Here is a 23,559-nt window from a genome sequence, read left to right as displayed (position 1 = left end):
TATTAGGTGTTTAACGTCTTGTCTTTTTATATCCTTGCTATCGTAATTATGGCGTGCTCTTCTATTCAATCACGTCAGCAAATTATTTTCATTATCTATAGCATCATTAGAAGATTATGTAATTTATTAATCCATGTTTTTTGTTTAATTTCCCTCGTTCTTCTGTTCATTTGGTTTTTAAATTTCATTATATGTAAATAGTAAGGCTTCTCATATGGGTGTGTGTAGTATATAATGACGTTCTGTTATTAATACATAAATACAAGACATTATTTGATTACTACCAATGCTGCTAGTAACCTCCAACACGCATTGACATCTGCTTTTCGGTTCTAATTCATTTCGCGATTGTGGCTTTCTTCCATTTCGAAACCGCTGACATGCTTTTCTGTGGTTCTGTGGTGTTTCTGTTTCAAATTATCTTATTTCAAACTCTGTTCTGCGGATTTATAGACATTACGATCAGGTCAAAACATCGTTAGCAACTGTAACCCACCGCCAAAATAACACGTTTCTAAAAAACATGATTAATATTTTCCTATACACTCGTATCATTGTTGACCATTATATTATTACGAAACGACGTGACGCCTAAATTATATAACGCTCTGGGTATCCTCCTCTTTTTCTACTGACCTATGTATTGAGGTGTTTTCCACTGCTTTTTTTGACAAGGCGTATTAGTGTGTGTCTGCTTTGAAGCGTAGTTATCGTTATTCATGTACACACGAGTATATCTTTCATTAAAGGGAGGCTATGACTTCTGTTGTATGCTGCCCACTATTTATTGTTTATATACAAGAAAACTATCCCATCACTTACCGACAACGTAGCAGCCAAAATTATTCTGTTATTTGCGTTTTCCACGATTTAATACTACTAATCGATACTGTTGTGGGTCGGTATTTTTAGGCCATGAAAAATTAAAGCCATCGCCATAGAATTTTTTCAAAGGCTGAAAATCAAAAGGACTATTAATCCCTTTATAGGCTCTTTACCTTTGCCAGAATTAATTACTAACCACAATCGGAAAAAAAACGCTCGAGTATCGTACATGTCTAGAACGATTGGGTTTCATATCAGACAGCTATGTTTTGGTGTAAAAAAACAAACTTGAAAATGTATCCCGTGGAATCCTTAGGCGTAAACAAAAATCATATTTGTTTCTTTGTTTGTTCTTTATGCGCATTAAAGATACGTTAAAATATATGCAGTAGATTATATAACAACTGTGTATCATGTAACGTGTCTGTCCGTATATCGAATGTTCTTCAACAACTTTTGTACTGTGACTTCGTAAGACTGCATTATTTGGTTTCTCCATTTGTCGTTTGGTTTCTGCCATTGACGTGACCAAAAAACTTGGCTATATGTTTCCAATCTAATCACGGTAAGAGTATTTAATCTGTTCCGGATCTTTCTTACCTGCTATATTCTGTCGCCTTTATTAGCTACATTGAAAGGATTAATTGAACTTAAGTGTGAAATATTATACCAATAAAAAACAGGACACATTTTACATACAGAGGGCATGGTCTATTCAATGATCGTGTATGCGGTATCGTACGTAAGTTCCGGATGCCAAAGGCAGCGAAATAAACAAAACTGGTAGACCGGCTTGGATGGGTACCCCGGTAGTCAAAAATACAATACGTATCGGATCATGGGGGTAGTAAGGGAACACACATGTGGAAAGATTAGGAAGGGGCGCTTTGGGCTGACGGGCCTGGGGGGCGTACAGCGTGCGGTGTACCTACTCGGCCAGCCTCTAGTTCGGAGACGCATTTCAACGCTTTTCCGTACCCCGTGCGCTGGGCAGGCCCCACCGCCTCCCGACTTACCACACCATCTTATTTTTACCTTCGCCACTGTGTGTTTCTGTCTTTTGTTTTACTAAATATTGTTCGTCACTATATATTTTACATACTGATTAACTATAATAAAAAAATTAACCGACTCACATAGACGTGCTGTTGCTGCTGCGCAGATATTTTTTTGTCCGACATCACATCGTTCATTTTTAATCGAAAAAGCCTCGTCGCGTATGCATCATGCGGCATTACCAACAGTGACACATGTTTTGTCTACAGCCTTCCACTGAAAGTACACTGACTAAAAACGGATTTCACCCGAATTCCTTTAATAATCGATTACTTGCTAATTAGTTAGATTTTGAGACAGTATATCGGTCCCTCATACAGCTTATGTTTTTTTTGGTCTGTAACACCGGAAATGACATCGGAGTCACTATGCTTCAGCAACGCGAATAATAAATATTGGCATTGCGTACTTGTGAGTTTACCATCGGATCGTGAATCCTATGCAATTCGCCTGGCCAACAGAGACTCTGCTCATAATAAGACTAACAGTTACAATACTAACCAGTCAGAGCAACAGAAAAATCATGCTTATCGGAGTCACTAGCGCCCAAAATCCGATATCGTTATCTTGATTTGCAGTCATTGCAGTTGACCATCACACTGCGATGTATTTCTATTCAATTTGAGTATCCCAAAAAAAAAGTGAGGGGACTGTTTGTCTTGCCTATTCGGTCACGTCAAATTTTAAACACTTGGTAATAATTATACTAATAATAATAACAGTTAAAATTAGAAATACTATCCATAATTAGATCACAATTTTCGTCTGCCTTTTAATATATTTGTTGCTACGTATTAGTAAAGTGTTACACATGGGTGATTCTATGTGTCTGGCATGATATTAGATGTGAATTATATATGGTTTTGAACTCTTTGCCATACCAATAGTCGATCATGCGCATTATGCACACGAATAATGGCAATTAAATAGAAATAATGAATGAACTAATCCTCAAAATAAACGGTGTATATACGACGTGATAAACATTAAGCTTGGTTTTTTATATATATATATATACTCTTAATATCCATATATATACTCGTACACTGGTGAACAAACTAAGGTACATACAGTAACACGTTTCTACCCATACATTAACACACGTAGGGTGTTTCTTTGAGAAACCAGTCTGTCTTTTTTTGGGAACTTTCGTCGTTTCAATCGTTGCTATAGTTATTTCAAGCTACTATGGTAATTCTTTCTCTGATATAGCTCTCATGTGTCTTATTGGTTTGCGTAGAGGAGTTGCTTCACTTCATTTTGGTTTGTCTGCCACTTCCTGCATTAGTAATTCCTTTATTCAGCTGTTGTTTATATTTATATATATATATTTTAGTGCCTATCAGTGCTAATCGCCTGTTCAGTGGCCCAAACACCAAGGAATCATTAAAGTAATAAAGAATAGTCATTGAAAAAGGATACTCGCCGCTGTCCCACACAGTTTGACCTTAATAATGAATTTACGTCATGTGACATGTTCTTTGTAGCTCATTCATATAATATTAATGTGTATATAAGTAATCAAAAGTTCTTCATTGTTACCATGTAGATATGCTCGTGTGTGTGTGTTCGTGCGTGTGTCCATGTGAGGGACAAAAGTTATATTGATAAAACTCAACAAGTTTTACTTTTATCGTATCTGTTGTCAATTTGCGTCATCTGTAGATTCTATGCGACTTGTTTTCCTCCTAGTTACTTCTGAAAGTGTTTTCTCTTGGTGTAAGATTTGCTTCATTTCTAACGTGTCTAGCGTTTTTAACAAACGTTCGTGTGTCCCAGAACGGTAATCCATGCTTTTGTATATAGCAGTAGTATGAGGTTTACATCGGACCTGTTTCTTTCTAATAAATGGCGCTGTCTTTTTGACTGTCCAATAATGAGGCTGGGCCATTGAGACCGTTTTGCATTGCATCCAATAGCAATAAAAATAAGATTAAGACTGTTATATTAGATAGTAAGTATGCACGCTAAGATTATCCGTTACTTATACAAGTAGATTAGAGTACGTAAGAAGGGATGGAAGCATCGCAGTGCCATTAAGCTACAATAGAAAACAATAATAATACTAACAATAGTAATAATAACATGCTCGTCCTGATGCTGCATGCTTATATGGACATATTTGGCCAATGCCCTAGGGCATGCTCCCCAAACTTTTTCACTTTGATTCGAAATACGTACCCACCCTACGCCTTGCGTGTCTCGCCGGCGTTATTTACACTATAATTTTTCTTAAAGTTAACTGAGAAGAATTCAACGTTAATCTAGAGTCATATATATGCACTTTGTTACAGCTTAGGAAATGTTTTTGAAGTCAATCGTCCTATTTTGCAAATATTCGGTTGCAAACAAGTCGGGTCACACCAACTCAAATGTGTACCAAAGGTCTGTGGGGACGTCCAGCATCAATCATCAATAACTCGGTAAGTAAGTCCGTCATAATATTTTGCTTACTGTTTGTCTATTGTTGTTATAATTTCTACTAAGATCTTCGTACAGTATAAATAATTTCACTAATGAGTCAGCAACAGCATTATGCCGCTTTCTAATCGTGGTCATCTATCGAGTCCGAACCTAGCTTTATGGACCGTGACCAACCTAGGCAGCCTACGCACCTAGGTAAATTGGTAACCAAAGTGGCCGTGGCAGCACTTTCAATTAGGGAAACTACGTTGTCACAAAGGATAACGAACCAACGCTCAACACAATTACGTAGTTGACAAAATAGAGCGCTTGATAGGGAACAGACTGTTGCTAAAGTGAGTCGTTGAGGTACTTTATATTAATTACATTTGTAGATTCAGCACGATCGGTTATGTTACATATCAATTGTTGAGTTGAAGATCGCAGATAACTTTTCATAGAAGACCACCGTGTAATTAAAGCATACCGAGGTGAAGGTTAGCTTTGGTATTATCTCTTTATATCACGCAAATAGGCAGGTGTATTTCGGGTAGTACATACAACTTTGCTTCTTGCTTCCTCTTCTACTCTTTACGCATTCGTACACTTAAACACACATATGTAAGCAAGGCAAAAAGACAAATTTAATTACGTGTTCGTCAACTCAGCGCATAGGACATACCAACATAGTGTTAATTATGGCCTTTGCTACATCGCTTCTGTTAGAAGATAGGTGGGGTGCAATTGTATCCAGTGTCACTGTGTATTTTCAAGCCAAGAGCGAAATTTTCGGTTGATTATATTTTCATAACTAATTGGTTCGATTATGAACGTAGCGTTTTCAGTCAGCTGCAGGCCTGTTTAAACAGTTCCGCCGAGCTTATATATTCGAAATGAGTGTCTAATTCTTGTTGGTAATTCAAGAACTGTCTCTTGGTGGTGCGTTGCATAATACCGGTAATTCTTGAAAAGCAAAATATAAATATAACTATAACGAATTACAGACATTCGATCTCTTCTTCGCAAACTTCGAAGTAAAACTGTCACATATCACGCACACATACCTACACAAGCAGAACCACGAAATCATTGAAAGGTTATTATCATAAACGATATCTGTACTATACGGAGTTACGAAAATCATTAAACTAATGAAGACTTAAGCTTAGACAGATCAGCAGGCAAGTTGTAAACTTCAGACAGCAAAAGTTTGAAGACAGTACTTTCACCTGTGTTGACACGATTTGTGGGTACACATGGCATGAGCACCGACTAGTCCCATAACCGCTCTGTTGTTTTCTATAATTGAACGTCATACACACATACCACAGAAAAAATCCTTTTTTGCGGATTGGGCTTGTATTAGCCCTGTTTTCCCTTGATTAACCTGATTGAGAACAGAAAAAACCGAACAGTTGAGAATCCCATGAATATTGAATACGGCGTTCTTATTAATATCAGTAAGCCGTGAAAATAGTAAGCAGCAGCATCTACGCATCAGGATAATAGTAATATTAATAATAATGATAATTATTATTAGGATTATAATGGTGATAAATTACTTGATAAACATGTAGTTAATAAGCATCGCCATTTGTAGACCGTACAATTGCTGTTTATAGATCTCTTTTTATCTACGTTGTAAATCACTTCTTCATACCTATGTATGTATATGTAAATGAATTTATAGACTTTTTACAGTCCGAGTGGATATAATTGACAAAATGGTTTCAGCTTAAGATCATTCGATACTATCTGTGATAATAGCATTGGATTGTGTTAAATTTCTCGTGTTTTAAGGGATACGTCCGCACCTCTACTTGCCCTTTACGAGATAGAGATCGTGTCCGCTTCGTTTTAACTTCGTGCCACCTTCAGGCCTGTCGGCCAGTGTGACCTCAGCCGCATCAGCACACAAGTAGCAATATCAATAATAACATCTTTGAACGACAGAGTCTACACCTTTTCCATGCTGGATGTTGCAGTTGAGCTTTTTCTTAAAAATAAAAATAATATTCATCATTAACATACTATAGTTCACCATTCGTTTTAAGCAGCTATTTTAGTTTTACCACAACGTTGGCGGCAACTCCATAAGGTGACGTAACAAGTGCCAAGTCACTTGTCCGCGTCGATGAACTCCACCACTAACTGCACGCTTATCTCTATGCAACACAGATAAATCTTTTCTTGCTCAATCGGCAATTTGCAAACTCCTTGCCACTTCGTTTCTCACCGGCTGTAGTTTTTTCATTTACGATTCTGTGCCGTTATGCTAAATCATGTCTATGTGTCATTTGATCTTCACGTCGTCACTCCCCAGTTCAATAAGTGTTAAGAGCTGACAAAACTTGAAGTCTGTATTCAGCCACTTGTTGCTGGACGAACAGTTCGGCGTGGCTTCGTCATGTTCCTCATGTAATCGTCGTTTCTTTATCATGTGTAAACTTTGTTACAGTTTGTTTGGTTAAAGGGCTTTGGAAGGCGCCTATCGCGACTTACAGTGGTCTAAAATATTAATTAATGCTTCTTTATTCTTAAAAGACCGAATTTAAGCGGAAAATTATATTCGTTGTCACTAATGTTCCGTAAACCGCTACGTAGCTCGATTTTACTCCCGTCTATAGACACTGCGATGCGACGGCGTTCATAATCCGGACCCGCACGAATGCAACAGCGGGCGCGTATATATATATGATAGAAATAGTTCACCCGGTACAAAATGAACAGGACTGAGGATGAGTCAAAGATGAAGGGAACTTGAGAGCTCGATAGTGCAATTACAACGAAATATGTCTGTTCACGTAATAATGTTGTTCTTCATTTAGTCGTCATATATATATATATATATATATATATATATATAGTAATATTCATTTTGCTACAATCATTTAATATGTTTAAGTACTATCAGCCGATATCAGGGGTTTTCATTTTCCATCCTAGCTGTGGGCTACACATACAGACAGATGTCGCTGTTGGTATTGATAATATAATTGCAGTGCACCAGTGGAGAGCGCGTCATTTTTAAACAGATCTTTAGCATCAGTCTCGTTTAGCAGCCTGAGCCTGAAAAAACGGCATCGATACGATAGCCGTAGATTAATTAGAGAATAAACTTTTGGACCCACCTACTTCTAATTCATTGCGGGCCGGGCAATTGTTTTTAAGCATTCTTAAGTGGTCCTAGTAAGAAGTGACATCCACATAGTTAGCCACACTTTTGTTGCCAGCGTTCTTTTATACTGAATATATTCCCTATGTTCGGAGACAGTGCTATACTGAACAGCAACAACTGACCGGAAACATTCATTACTATTCCTTTTAATTACGATCGCCACGTTTATCAGTTTCAGATCCGTTTCATTGTCATCTCGTTATCATCATCCACGTCACGTACTGTTCATTTCGAGTATGAAAACATCGATTTTTCGTCCGGATTTTTTGTTCTTTATATCGTTATCAATGGCTCATACTATTGACCTCCCAAAAATGCATACAATAATAATACGTGACCCCGAGAAGCAAAAATATGGGGGTACCTATATTCACACCTTAAATACGCTCGTTTGATCTCATTTTTAAGCATGATTTAGTTATCGCGTCTAAGCGGTGTTTCTCAAGTTGCACTTTGACTGCTGTAGTGAATCTATTGGTGCGTGTGTGTGTGTCTATGTTTGTGTGTCTGTGTGTATGTGTGTGTCTGGCTGTGAACGAGTGTCTATCGCTGTCTGCATGTGTGTGTGTGTGTAAGAATATAACAACTGTGATAACCCTAATTTATACATTATCATAGTTATTACTTGCGTTTTTCAACGAAGTAATCGACACGCTATTTTCCAACCTTCTTTCAGTCCTTGTTCTATTATACGCCAACAAGAGTGAGTGTATTTGATGTTAATCGTTTTCTCTGCCAAAAGTCATCTGCATTTATGCATTTTGTTGATGTAGAACCGCCGCGAAACTGCGGTGGGAACTAAAGAGCGAGATAAGAAGTAACCACATACGAACGTAACTGGTTCCATCTACGCTTAGTGCCTTGTCTACTGCTGTCGAAATTGAACCAGAAATCATACATATAACTACTATCTAGCTAATATATGTATAATATGTATCTAGAACATCAGTATGGCGGCGGGTAATTGCAATTATACGACCAAAGTATACGCGCATATATCTTCTTTGTATGTCTGCTTCCATTTATGATTGTATGTTTTATAACGCATTGCGTCTGTGTGTATGTATTTACGTTGTTTTGTTTGACAAACTTAAATAATATACGTGTCTCGTCACTGCCTCGTTTTTATAGGCAGCCTGAACCCAATGGTAAGCGGCAACTATTGATGACAACGCTTTGCTTTCATTATTTTCGTTCTTTCTGAAATGCGCCTCTGGAGGTAAACGGATAGGTATTTGCCTATGTGGGCGTTTCTCTCGAGTTTCCCCCCTGGTTCGTCACGAGAACAATATCATACTATAGTTATAATCACAAATGCCGAGAATGTTCCAGCTGTTGTTCTTAACGCTAGCGTTAGTGTATAGGCTGCGTTCGCATTTTTCCGCGACCCCGTCGTTCACATGCTCCTCGTGGCTCCTCAATGCAGCAACATAACGTTTGCTTAAGCGAAGTACATAACTTTCAGTGTTTCGGGATGCACCGTGACTGCACGAGCCAGTGCCACCACCGTTCGATCATCTCCGTTCGACGACTGGTGGCTCCCCTCGCCGCTAGAGAAACAAACACAACAGGTCGTAAACGGAAAATGTTAAATTAACTTCTACCGTACTATTATATACAATAGAAGTGATTTGTACTAGCAAACTTTTGCAAAGAGATTACAAAATAATACCGCCTCGCAATTTTAACCAGTAATTCAATTAAAATAATACAGCCGTACAAACTGAATATCAGCTAATGTTATTCATTCACCAAACTATCTGACATGTGTCGTTCACAACCAGTTTGTTGCTGAGGGAGCACATACATGCATACCTGAAACATGGAAGCTTTGAACGAAAACAGCAAGAATGACTGAAGATGGCACTGTTCTCTACTATCATTATCATAATCGTTTTCAGATTACACATTATATGAAAGATATATATATCTTATATATAGATATATATATATATATATATATATATATACATCAGCATAACATTGACACACAAATAAATCAAATTATAACAGCCTAGAATATGAGCGAAGATAATATAACTGTGCAGCAAAAGAAAATACGCATCATTATGGTCCTACCATATACTGGTAATCAGCCTAGGAAACGATGTTAACGGTGATATGGAGTCAATAAGTGGTAGCTGACGTTTCTTGATGTTTCTTCTTTAGTTGTAGTCATTTGTCTTTGTGATTGGCTATGGTGGGATTCACTCACAGGAGGTTCATCGATTTATTTACCCGTTCGACGTTATTTGTTATCAGTTCACTCGAGCGGAACGTCGGTCTATTCAGTTGCCAGCTTTCTTGGGCATCTTACATATCGCGGGCATCCACTCAGGCTCTTTGTTCCCTATATGTTCTTTCTCTGCATAGTGGTATCGAAGGCGTCTCAACGCCGTTATATAAATACATCGGTTCGTCGATATCTTCTTCGAATGTCTTCATTACTATTAAATTTATATTAAAAAATTATAGCTGTAGTACAGGTTGATTTAACGAGGAATCGATAGGTCGCGCCGATGAATCAACAGCATCGAGCTACTATTCGGGCAGTCATTAGATGTAGCTATGGCTCTTGGCGGCTTGCGACGGTGGCGCCAACGCTCACCGAACTGCGTCGGTTGAAGTGGAGCTATTTGAACATGTATCGCTGGAAACGAACTTCCGACCGGTGAACGGGAAGTTGTGAGAGTCTCGAAATTTTATGATTGCTTTAGTTTTCTTCGATAGTAAATAGCAGTAGAATGTAAAGTAATTCTTGGTATTCTTGCTAGAAATGGTCTTTGTTGCTGCCATTCACAATTCACAATATAGCAGATCTTCTTTTAACTTTATGTCCTTTACGAACCCCACCCCGAAACACAAATAAAAGTATTGCTCATCTTAAAAGATCTTTTTTAATGTTGTCGACAAAATCTAGGCGAAATACATGACTTTCATGGTATTCATATGAACAGCAACTGCCCGTGCCAAAGCGATAGGATTATTGTCGTCTCCGTTTGTTGAATGGTGACTCCCGTCGCCACTTCATTGCGAAAAGTCGATATTGAACAAATTGTGTCGATAGATGATTTGAAACAGGTAGAAGGATGGGACCATAAAGGCGTAAGCGATGAGACATTGAAGAATCAATTTAAAACAACGTGAAGGTGGTGTAGATGAAGATTTTTTTTTGTCACGATGTGAAGTTGTAGCGGTGACAGAGGTGGTTGAGGTTTTGGTGAAGGCAGTTGTGGTAGTGGGAGCAACATCAATATCATCATCATGACCATGATCATGACCAGCAACGGCAACCGAGAAACAAACATGAACAAAAAATCCGAGAGAAAACCAAACACATTTTAACGTAAGCGGCGTTTCAAGCACAACAGTACCTAGCAGTTAGGGTGCACAGAGTGGCATTATGACAACTATATGACGCACTTGATTTCTGGTGAGTGTCGCTAAAGGTAAACATGTTCTGCGTAATATATACACGTAGCAAAAGTTTGCCTTGCAATATCATTCACTGTCTATGCAATGGCTCTGTCCGATATATTAAGGAAAAAGCAGAAAATTAGAAAAAATATTCTGATAGCTGGCCTTCCTTTCGCGACACCCCTAAACCCATAAATGTGAACCAAGAACAAAATGAAGAGAGCCAACGATCTCCTTTTTATTCGCTAGACTGCAAGAAACAAATTTCTAGGAAATCTAAAAAATAAACTGTACATTTATCTCGATCATTGTAAACAACAAGGTACGAGGTATGTATTAAGGGATGCACAAATGGGCGATTTTACAAGCACGTTTACTATGTGTATGGCTAGTTAAGCCTGGGTAAGACCATGGCCCCTTTATCTTGCAGGGTTCGTGCAATAAAATACTGTAAATATGAAATATAGCAAAAAAATGTATATAGCAGGATGATTCTTGTTTCTATAGCAGTAGCATGCAGAAGAAGTACAGAACAAAGAGTAGTTTGACAAGGTATTAATTTCCATGATCATATACTACAAGTAAATACACAATTATATAATATTATTATTACAAAATCTGGTTTCACTCACTGTAGCATATCGTATATACTACACTTTATCGTAGATCAGGATGGGGTGTAATAATCGTGTAACTACTATTATCAGAAAGATAACACGTTTTAAACACAAATGATTTTCGCTTTGTACGCTCTCCGCACGTTCGAAGCAATTTGTTAATATTATCGTACCTGTCGTGCTCTTTCTCGACGAGATGGTATCGTGCACGGAACGCTACCAGATGAGCGTAGTACGCAGGCGCTGGAATTGATACTGAGCGTGTACAACGTACATACGTGTGACACAATTGGTAGGTGAGACACTGCAGTTCGTCGGCTGTGAACTGATTGTCGTCCCAGAGCACATGATAGTGCGAAGGTCGCGATGTGCCCTGGATACCGGCATGAGAACAAAGGTAGAAATCAAACTCGGTTGGGTGCGTGATACCTACATCGACCGTCGTGCCAGCAGGAATATTGCCTGATTTTCCCATCTGCTCTTTGCGGTCTGCGCAGAAAAGACGAGTGTGGTGGCGTTTCTGGACTACTATTAAGGTGATTCCTGTTTTCAAAAAAGGAGAGACGACAAAACCACCGAGTTATTCATGAATACCATCGAGTGCTAGACATAAATAAGAAATATATTGCGGATCACTGTCGTAGGATTCAAGTTTAATACCTAAAGAACTGCCTATCAAATTTTCTCTCCAAGCCAGAACTAAACGTATCTTAATATTCTATGGCATTGCTAAATAATAATGTAATAGTACTGTATGAAACATTCCTTCGCTAAATCATACGAATAAATTTACTTGTCTTAAAAGTAGATTCGTTTAATTGCGTCCAAAGCAAGATTATTTTGTACTCATTAGTTGCCAACGTCATAAAAATCATACCTGGCTTATAATCATACTCCAACTGTAGGCAAGCAGACCGAATGGCGATTAGCTCGTGGTGCAGAACTTGGTGGAACTGGCCTTCCGATACTCCGTCCCGGTAAAAAATTATTCGATTCGGTTTGAAGCGCGTTGATCGATAGAACTGTATTAGAAGTTCCTTGACCATCGAAGCGAGATCCTGAATAATTTCTTGTCGATGTTGCTGTACTCGTACAGTGGCCGCATACCGGGACGGATGAGCATCCATCGATCCTACGACAGCGGCAATCGAAGGTTTTTTATTGTCCCCAGCAGGTGGGTGAGTAACGTCACATCCGAAGAAAATGACAGGCTCGTTGAACACTTTTGGCCGGATAGACGGTACAAGGATTGAGTTGATGCCACCGAGTTTGACATTGATCTTTAGGCATAGGTTGGAGAGGGTCTGCGGTGATGTTTTGTTAACGTTTTTCGCCTGCACGCATTGCGTAGCCATACCGAGCACGGTGTCGCCGACGCGTTTGACTTCGGCGTACACTGGTGTCTTGCCTGGCAGCACGACGACCACCAGCTGTAAGCCCTGAAACGTCGTTTTCAGGTAGCGGAACATTGGTTCTACCTGATCGGGGCCAGAGGCATATTTGCAGAAACACGGCTGACCGATAATCGGCATGCCAGCATCGCTCGATATTTTCTGCAGCTGTTGCGTAAAACTGCGTAGGGCATCCTCGCGGCAGCCCCGCTGTGGGGCAAAGCACGCGATAGCCCATATACGGATCTCGACACCGGTGTGGAACTGTTTGCCACGCATGTCCCACACGCCGCTGTTGGGCAACGCCAGAGCTTTGGTGCGTCCACCGTACTGCAGCTTTGGCGGAGGCAGCACCCTCCCACGAACCTCCATCATAGTATGCGCGATAGACAGACCAAACTCCTGCACATAGGGATCCTTGTTGAAGTCGGCCTTGCGAACGAGGTTATTGATCTCACGTTCACGGTCCGGCGCGGAACGGGCGGTTGCCTTGATCATCGTCGAAGTCTGTAGGTCGGTGAGCTTCTTGATGCAGCGCTGTCCAGCCACCACATTACACACCTCCAACGGGAGGTATGTATGCTTGTGTTCTTGGCCCACCTGCAAGCATGGGAAATGCGGGTAGCGCAACTTCATCTTGTACTTATCAAGAAAATATTTAGCCACGGTACACTCTACCGTTTGGCCATTCTCGAGCTGCAGCGGGAACGACTGTAGTTGGGCGGGTCGACGCGTAACGTTGCAAACACGATATTTGCGGCGCATTGACCCGCAATGCGTAATCTCAATCTTGAGCCCCTTGATCTCTTTGGTGAACTTCACACGCTGTGAATCGGTGAGCACCCGCCGTTGTTCGGCTGGCTCTCGAAGCTCGAGTACTTCGCACATGAACTCGATGACTGGCTGTGCCTTGTAGAAGGCCGTTGCTGATACATCGATATTGAGCATCATCTTCCATTGCGAGGGCCGAACAGACTGATGGAAACCAAACCACACTTCACGGCCACCACCCAGTGGATGAAAATAGCCTTCTGGAGTACTGAAGAAGGAACGACCAACTGGTGTATACGTCATGGAAGGTAGATGGCGCATCACCACATCCATAGCCTGAATAGCGTCTAGTGGGATGTTACGAGATCGCCCTTCTAGGGCTTCTTCAAGACCGTACAGGCTCACTTGAGCCATCCATTTGATTGCTACGCGAAACACTCGGTCTTTGCCCTCGCCCGGAAGGGTTACTTCAAGCTCTACCTTATCTTTTCCAATAGGAAGATCATCTCTTGTGTACATATTTTTACGGCCATCAAATACGGGCTTTTGGTTACCGAAGATTTTTGAGCAAGACTGCACCATTGTCTCGATGATTTCACGATTTACTTTACGCGGGCATTTGTCCGGGGTGATTGTGACATCGTAGTGATGTAGGTAGCCACGGGGCATTGTAATCTGGAAGTGGTTGGCACGCAGCATAATTGGCCGACCTTCGGTGCCGACGTTAGGTCTGCGTGGGCAGACGAAGTTGAGTTCCGAGGGTGGAGGCGGCGGCGCTCCCATGCCGACATTGAGCGGGACCACAGCACTACCAGGCGGTGAAAGAGGACCCTGAGGTCGTGCCACTGGAAGCTGAGTGCCCGGCGCTCCCATAGCGCCTAATGCACCACCGGGGGTCACTGGACCACCCGCTGAAATAAGTGAAACAAATCTGCATTACTAATTTGTGCTTATAATGAGAGTTATGATACATCGTTCATTATCAATACAATAATGTCGTCCCTTTATGCCCATATCTGTTATACCTGCATGGGTAATAATTTGTGCTTCATTCGAACCATGTGGGACATCATATTTGAGGAAGGTATTCGAGTATTGTTCGGTCAAATGTCGTTTTTCGTACTCAACTGAGACTTGAAAGAGCAGGCTAAGTGCCTTAGCTTTGAAAGCTATGAAATCTCGAGTGAAATAATTAGCGCTGCACAAAAATTAAATGGTGAGCTGGAATGTTTTCGTTTACATTTATAGAGTGCATACATGTTTCCGTTACATTCGTTACGTGTTTAAATATCACTGCGGATATCAGATGGTAGCCAAGCAATCAACATCCATATAGAAATAACTAATGTGCAAAGTAAGATCGATGCGTGCGTCCAGCAGTGGTCGCGTTAAGCACTGCGCCCTTCGCTGTTCTTCTTATAGACCATTTTATTTATTTAACTGTTTTTGTATTTGTGTTACTCGATAGTTGATCTATTTCACACTGTCATCGCAGTCATAAAGGTAACTATTACTCAATGTCAACAGAAAACAGACCCTATGCAGTCGACAGGTCAACCTTAACTTACTTCTATACAAACAGTTTTTCCTTCAAATAGGTCCTGAATAAGCATTCCTGATACTAGTGCCTTATAGGGCCTCTTCTATTAGTAAAGAAATAGGATTCCGTTCCCTTATGGAATTGTGGGTCAAAACACTGAAAGACGCTATTTCATACGCATCCATTCTTTACAACCTTATATAGAACTCCTATTTAATGAACACCTATTGTATGTGCAAAACAAGCCAATAACTAAGTCGCAGTGTGATACAAGGGCAAAATCTTGTTCATTTAAAAAACGTATTTAAATCCACATCACTGGTATCTTCAAGAAAGTCACGATATGGGTAGGATTCTGAGTAAGGAAGAAAACGTTGTGAAGAACAACAACTTGACTTAAACAATACTTCCGCATCGGACCATAGCCTAAAAGATTCGTCTCTCTAACTGGCGATAAGTATTAAGTCTGTAAGTGAAGATAAATATTTTTCAAAATTACTCATTAAAAATCACGGAACACTTACAGCAAAATTGCACTAGTTCGATGCGGATTAATACAGTACCCTTCAATAAAAGCATAGTCAAAACTGCTGTGTTCAGTTGTCTGTGTAGGAGTGTCGTTATTTTCTGATACCTGTTTTCCAAATAAATATGAGACTACATAAAATTCTCGATAAGCTTTAAAATAATAGAATACATATTATTTCTAAATCTAACATATATCCTAAATCATGCTCATAGGGTACATCAATTTAATCGTGTCAGAAAGGAAGCAAAAAAATATTTTGAGACAATTATACGAGATTAGATGTGCTGCTGTCACAAAAACATGCCTGTCCCCCTTTTCTCTTACTGCCATTGCATAAAATGTTTATTATTTGAGATCGATCAATAAGACGGCCAGTGTAGAAATACAGAATGGACTGGAAACATGGTCTGTTGTAGGGAAGAAAACACGGGTGGGGAGAACGGCAAACAATTATCTTTTGCTTTCACTCCATCGTATCAGTATGTGGCTAGGTTCTTCTTTGCGACTGTCACCTGGTTTTTCTCCATCGTTAATGTTCGGCCCGCCAAATGCTTGCGCCTAGATGCAGCCGAAAGATGCGCAGATATGAAACTCAAAAGATATCAAAGACGAAGTTTGTTTACTCCGCAGCTGTCTGATAATGGCCAATAGCATCCTTCGATCAGATCCCTGTCAGTCAATACGTCAGAGATATCTGAAGTTGTTGATACAATTATGCGAAGAAATGATATATATATATATATATATATATATGAAGAGAGAGAGAGAGAGAGAGAGAAAGAGTTACTGTCCATTATTAAACTCATTAAAAAAGAGATAAGATAGAATCCAGATATTAACCACCGACAAATCAGAAATGTAGTTCACTGTTTTCTACGAATATTCATTATAGCAGGCAAAATTTAAGTTTTTATATCCTCTGTTACTCAGGAATGTTTTCCATAAAGTATTATAGGTCAGTGAAGTTCAAATAGATTTCGCACAAATTAGTTTTCCGTCCTCAATGATCCAAGAACGTAAGCAGATAGCAAGTAAATTTATTTACTCAAAATCGTGCACCTTAATAGATGTATTAGTTACACCACTTGATCGACACAATTTTAGAAAAGAAATCACAGCAGAACCACCGCACGTTCTAGGCTTACTATTTCATCTGTGTGACGTATACTCTAGTAGTCAGCCCTTCAGCTAATCACACAAAAATCGGGCGCACTTTAGGAATTAAACACAGTAAGTTAATCATACAGGGAGTCGTGAAAGTGGTCCGGTTCCACAATATCCAAACGTCATCATATGGTATTATTTGCAATAGTTTTGGTATGGCATCCAGGACAAAAGATGCATTGTACGTACGTATCTTTGCACATAATTGTGCCGCTAAATTTGAGCATTTAAGCGTAGCAAACTGCAAAGGGTATCAACGAATTTTGCGATACTCACCTATTCAATATAGATCATAGGTGTCTATGATTACCCAAAATATCACGTGTCTATTCACAATGCGAAATCATAGAGGTCCTCGTTTACAAGACGCTACCAATAATAAACGAAATGGAATTCCATCCCACATATTTTCCAATCGCTTACAAAGATCTGCTCATATAGAGGTTTTATATAGTTACAATTAGCCGATTAAATATTTGATATATCCCTGCGACACAGGCTAACTACCCATATTCCATCTACTAACACGAAAACAACTGAAAAAGTTCACTCAGTGAAATTCGGTCACCGAACGCTTTTCTTCGTCATAACGACTCATTGCTACTCGGCGTCTCTTAGGCCACACTCGACGCTTGGGACTGTACTTGAATACAATATGGAGCTCTGATGACCAAGTTCCCTTACAACCCCCCAACGGACTATCTCTCCTCCTTTTATAAGTTCAGCCTCGAGCTTTACGTAAGAACGTACAAATGACATCACACATCCCACGATTACAATACGCAATGCGTTCAGTCATCATACTAGCGGTGTTTAGCAACAGTGCGACGATGAGCATAAGTACTCACTCGGGGGCTAGAGGCCCTACACATATAAACAAACACTCACAAACGGACGCAAGGACGGCAAGCCAGTTATAAAAATTCAAAAAGCTGTGGGATAGATTAAAACGCACGCGAAATACCAAATAGCACGAGGTGTAGGTAATACCAGAGGCCGCGTCTGCTTTGAGATTGCTGCCGGTACTACAGAATAGAGATGAGGTGCGAGAGAGGGGGGGGGGGGTGAAAGAGACGGCTTTCCTTAGGCCTATTGGGATGTGCTCGTTCCATGAGGGTCAACACGTCGGCCATATCCAGGCAACGACCCCAGATCCTGGCCTCACTAGTAGCATTCATAAGTATGGCGGCGGCCCATTGAAGAGCCAATCCTATGAGAAGGAGTTTGAAATTTCGTACACAAGAATATATTTACATGCTATACACGTATATTACTTACGCTGGCCGATGGGATACATGGTAGTTAGTTGAATGGATGTTAGATACGGTCAATCGCTGTGAATCAGATTGTTGTTGGTGCAACGCCTGCAGTGAAGACCACCAGGTCTTTCGTGTTTCGTGCAGAATAATGAAGAGCTGCACGATTTTTCGAATTACAAACACACGCGGCGAACACAGTCACACAATATCTCATTAAGCGAGGCTTGAGGTTCCCGTATTCTTTGCGCAGTTGATTGCCTCTCAAGCGCTCTTTCTCTTGGAAGGGTCGGGCCAACAGATTCACAAGCACCGTATCCAACAAGCTGAGCCTAACCCTTCAGCAAGATAAAACCTTAACGTACTTCCGCTCCTCTGCTTCGCTTCGCTACGTTACTTGGTTCGTATCCGTTAACGATCGTTGCCTGTCGCGTTCACAAATGTGACAACAGCATTCGTCGCACTCAGTCCGATTGATTGACCTTACGTGAAAATAGCAAAATCGTTTTTGCTTGCCGCTAGTCCACACAGCCACCAATCCTCGATCGCAACACAACTACTGAAGTCTCGTATGACCTCGTTTTCTTTCACACGTACTGTGCGTGTTCTTTGTGTGAATCTGTCGATCCAGCAGCAGTATTAGCAGCATCAGCAGACTAGCTGAATCTACTTAAAATTTCCCTTGGTACGGCTCTTCTAGCGAACACAAATCCGTGATTATTAAACCCTGTGTGTGCTGCCGGTGCTTGTTGCTGTGATCTTGGTCGTATTTATTGATGGTGCTATTGGTGACGGCGGGTGGTGCCGTTGCAGCGCTGTTGTAACACCAGCAACACTCGCAGCAGCTATACTGCGACCGGTTCGGTAGGGCGAACAGGCTCGATGCTACCACTCACAGCAGCAAAAGGCAGACAGCGACGAGACAGGACCTCCCTCGGCCGGCAGCAGGACCACGACACACAGCCAGACGGACGGACGGACGAACAAACTCTCTCGTCCAGTCAGTAAGCAGCCGCCCAAACTGCCTCTCGACTACTGCTACTACTACTACTACTACTACTATTGCTGCTGCTGTGGCCACTTGCACTGCGCTACTCTACGGCGATATGATGGTGGAGATGATGGTGATCGTGATTATGATGATGATCCTGCTGCCGCAGCAGAGCACACAACGCCCGCTAACCAGGCGACACTCGCCAAGTCATCTCACAGTGGAAGTAGTAGCAGCAGCAACAGCAGCGCCGCCGGTAGCGACCGATACAACTAGCGCCCTCACAGGAGCACACGACCAAACAACACACGTCCTGTCGATGCAGCGGCGGCAGCAGCAGCGGCGGCGGCGAGACGACACAACCAAGCGAACAACCGGGCACAGGAACCGCACACACTACTTACAGGCGCCCGTATCCGTCCCGTACACACAGGTCTTCTAACAGCAGTTCTCTTTTTGTTCTTGCTTCTCCTGCCGTCTTTACGCCGTCCCAGCAGTGACAGCAGTTTATGGGCCTGTGATACTTCGTTTTCGTCGTTGGCGGCAGAGGCACCGGCGATGGCAGTGGCAGTGCCGGTGGCGGCGGTGGTGGTTCGCGGCGGCGGCGGCGACGACGACGACGACGACGACGACGACGACGACGACGGCTAAATGTGGAGGCTCTCACGAAAACGGCCGCCAACGAGGAGCTTAGTATGGCCGGGTCACTCACCAGACAGAGCGCGCTTACCTAGCTGGTTGGCTGACTGATATAGCTGAACAGCGACAAGGAAAACGAACGTGCGCTCGTTACTGCCTAGCCCTTTCAAAGCGCTGCAAGCGCCACTCAGAACCAGTCACAGTCGTTGCCTGTAGCATATATCGTTCACGTAACCCAGACACACATGTTTGCAGACGACAACGATCGCCAGCCAGTGCACGGAGGGAAAGGAAGAAAGGACGATGACCATAGCTATCTTATGATGGCGGCCTCCCGCCAACAGCGGCCAAAGTAGAACGGATAAGTTTAGGAGCCAAAGGGAGAGAGACGGAACAGCAGATGGTCATGAGGAGGAGGAGAAGGAAGAGGAGGAGGAGGAGGAGGGGGAGGAGGAGGAGCAAGTGTCCCGCATGAGCAGCCGCAGCACGGCGATCAATCCAGCACAAATAACATAGGCACACATTCGTATTAAACCGGAGCACAAACCACACAGACCAATTGCACAGATAGATTAAGTAGATAAATAAATAGATTATATATAAATTAGATTAAATAGATGGATAGATAGATTACGTTAAATAGATCAGATAGATTAGGTGGATATATATTAAATTAAATAGGTTAGATTAGATTTGATTTGATTAGATAGATGTTGGTGGTAAGCGCATCCAGTGAGTCAATCGCTGCGAGCCGCCCTAAAAGCCCCTAGTTAAAAGCCTGTTCCACTAATAATTTCAGCTATAGGGAGCGCGAGGACGTCATTTTAGTATACGCAAAAGGAGTGAACGAACACGGCCGTGTGGCGAAGTCGGGGGCGATCCTAACGGCAAGCAGCCACATTGACGGCGCATGCGTGTATCGCGTCGGCTTACATATTCGGCAACGGCCAAATTTCAGCAAAGGTTTCAGCACCTCGAGGGGAGCACCTGCGTCCATTTGGCACGCAGTACAAGTACAGCCTACCTAGAGATCAAAAGCAAGGGAACAAACTAAACAAGTAGATATTATAATAAGATTTCTCTTCTTTCGAGTACCGATAGTTTCGTCACTTAAAAAGATATACTCTCTATGTAGTTGTATTAAAAGTGTTTGCACTGACCCTTATCACTGAGTGCGAATCTGCACTAATAAATGGCGGCATTATTGACGTCTATGGATAAAAGTAAGCTATTAAAATACCTACTAGATATCGGAGTATGGAATTCCATACTTTGTTGAACGACTGGCTATTATTAACAAACTAATACGTCCGAGCCAGTTGCAATTACCGTTTGTTGGACACCTGTACCCTAAACATACAATACCATACAATACCAATATAGAGTTAGATGGATGAAAGTAGACGTCGAGGTAATTGCGTGCACTATATTTAAATTTTAACGTAGCGACAGGACTATAGCAATTTTTTATTTTTCCTTTTTCCAACTTCGTAAAACTATATTTTTTATTATGAATATTTTCTATTAACAACTCTACTCAATTGGCGTAATCATCTGCTAAGTGACGCATAATATGTGCAATGCCATTGAATTAACTTCAATTAACATTCCATTCCAAAACATTGCAGCCAAACGATCCTATAAACACTCAATCAACTAAATCACAAAAATAACTGAAACAGCAATTTTGTGCCTACCAGAAAAGGGTTATCTAACTTCGGAAGTTAGCACGTATCGAATTCGCAACCTTTTTTTCCTATATTTAGCCATTAACTTCACAACAGAAGCTAACTCTCCTCACCTCAGGGACGATCGAATCTTAAAAGAGCACGATATAAAATCCCTGGTTTGGAATGAGGGTAAAGAAAACATGGCAATTACTATTAATGATTATCACTACTTACTCTAAGAGATTATCTTGTTCCCTCTAGATGGATAAAAATTGGTCGCATTTCATGTTTCTTTTTTTACCAGACAACGCGCCTTTGTAAAGTCATTGAAATGCTTTAAATTGGATCTTGTAGCGTAAAGTACCTATATATTTCGTTTTTTTTTTTTTATAAAATATCCCAACTAACAGCAGATAAGTTGGAAAAAAATTGGAAGTTCTATCGACACAAATTATATTTACAATCAAAAACCTTCAAATTAAGTACTGCAAGTAACGTTAAACGTCTTTGAATCCTCTCTTACGCTGTGACTAATAAATATACAGATGTCCCTTGATGTGTCGGCATTGTTAATGGCTACCATGAGCGATTACTCTATTTTCCATCCCACGCATCCATACAATGCCAATACTGATTAAGCTTTACAAGGTAATACAAAAGCAAACATCAGAGCTAATACCTTTTCCTAAGGGAGTTGGCATGCTTGATTGTCGCTCGCTCCACTAGGAAATCAATGTGTCTGTTGTTCATTATTTTATGTTTATTATTAATGTGTTTATTATTTAATGTCATCCTGTTTATTATTTGTTTAAGATGTCTATTATTAATCTCATCCTCTAGGAACTAGCTTATACGGAACGCATTAGGTTAAACTTTGAAATTTAGACAGAATATCAATAATCGTTATTTTCACGGGTGAAACAATCAATCAATTCAGGATTTTCACACTTAGGTGTGATCATTATTTGCTATTCTCTGTCCATAAGAATAAGGTAGAATCAAGTCGAACTAAACTAACTCTCGCGAACAGTGAGGTTTGACTTGACTCGACTAATAACAATTCTAACTTGCGTGCAAATTATAAACAATTATTTGATATGGTTTAATTTATATGAAAGACAAGATTATTGAGTAGTATACGCGTTCCTCCACAATAGGCATCTTAACAAGGATACCCACAGGAATACACCTGAGAAATTCCTTGTTTGTACAGTTTCAGTTATCGACTACCAAACACATCATAGTGAGCTGGCTGGTGTTTACAATTTTGCGTAGCTATGCTCTTTTGCTTTTTGTTGTAATTTAAGTAATTATAGTTTGTATTATTCGTAATGATATTAGACAGCAGCTACTTCAGTACCCCATGGACGTTTTTTCCTATCATTAAATGGTATCGTCCCACATTAAACGACTTCAAACATTTTCAACAGCGGAAGCCTCTTTCGCGAATCGCACCATCGCGGAAAACAAGCGGCCTGTCGCCGCTAACGCCCTCTTTCTTGTAACACTGTTGTTGCTGGATATAATCGTTCGGGCAACGAAATCCACAATTGCCATCACCTAAAAGCCTTTCTCACAAGCGAATAGAGCGACACATTTGCTCTAAGCAGTCATATCGTCTCGCACTATCAGGCCGGTAGTAACAGCCTGACTGCTCGCCGTCTTTGCTAACCAAGGACCAACAGATTGAAGCTATGATAAGGGGAGCAGCAGGTGGTCCCGAAGTAATAACAATGACATCATCTGCACTTTTCTTCTACTTCGATCGTCCATAATCGTAACAATAAAAGTAACGTTTACCTCTTTTCTAACAGCTGACTCCGCAAGGGTCGAGGGATCACCGCAGTGTTAAATTTACGACACGCTTTCTTTTTATCGTTTTTGCTCTGTGGCTTGCGCTCTTAATCAATCTAATTTTTCCCCTATCGCCGTTTTTCCTGAGGCTTTTTTTCGGTATTTTTCGATTGGCCACGCGACCCGTATCTCTTTGCATGTTTGTGGCTGTGTTACTATCATATCACCATGCAGTGGTAAGCATAATAATAAATAGTGACATTATAACAGCTGCGTGTTATTGGCATCATTGCGTTGGCGCTTTTTATCTGTTATTAT

General features: G+C 40.9%; 1 protein-coding gene and 1 long non-coding RNA gene across 10 annotated transcripts in view; one reads left to right on the top strand and one right to left on the bottom strand.

Moving 5' to 3' along the window:
- Positions 1–2,625: 2,625 nt before the first annotated feature.
- Positions 2,626–23,559, bottom strand: part of AGO1 (protein argonaute-1) — a 21,105-nt gene continuing 171 nt past the window's right edge. Inside the window, exons 2-6 of one of the 5 annotated variants that reach the window (XR_015322793.1) lie at positions 18,170–19,893; positions 12,374–14,569; positions 11,670–12,039; positions 9,542–10,487; positions 2,626–9,012 (exon numbers count right to left, since the gene is read on the bottom strand). Coding sequence is in view for 1 of the 5 variants with exons in the window: in XM_022799271.2 (XP_022655006.1) it covers positions 8,904–9,012; positions 11,670–12,039; positions 12,374–14,569 (2,675 nt within the window). In the remaining 4 variants the exon portion in view is untranslated. Of the gene's footprint in view, positions 9,013–9,541; positions 10,488–11,669; positions 12,040–12,373; positions 14,570–16,239; positions 16,403–18,169; positions 22,945–23,559 lie in introns of those variants that run through there. The other 4 variants (XR_002672283.2, XR_002672284.2, XR_002672282.2 and 1 more) reach the window with 4 other exon arrangements.
- The window catches only part of LOC147756895 (uncharacterized), a 13,659-nt gene continuing 13,056 nt past the window's right edge, over positions 22,957–23,559 (top strand). The window contains exon 1 of one of the 5 annotated variants that reach the window (XR_015322795.1): positions 22,957–23,477. This is a non-coding gene — a long non-coding RNA (uncharacterized LOC147756895). The remainder of the gene's footprint in view (positions 23,478–23,559) is intronic. The other 4 variants (XR_015322794.1, XR_015322798.1, XR_015322796.1 and 1 more) reach the window with 4 other exon arrangements.

This window comes from Varroa destructor, unplaced genomic scaffold, assembly GCF_002443255.2.
Source record: "Varroa destructor unplaced genomic scaffold, Vdes_3.0 BEIS01000003.1, whole genome shotgun sequence".
Taxonomy (NCBI): Eukaryota; Metazoa; Arthropoda; class Arachnida; order Mesostigmata; family Varroidae; genus Varroa; species Varroa destructor.
Note: the sequence above shows the minus strand (reverse complement) of the source record. Positions and strands in the feature narration are given on the sequence as shown.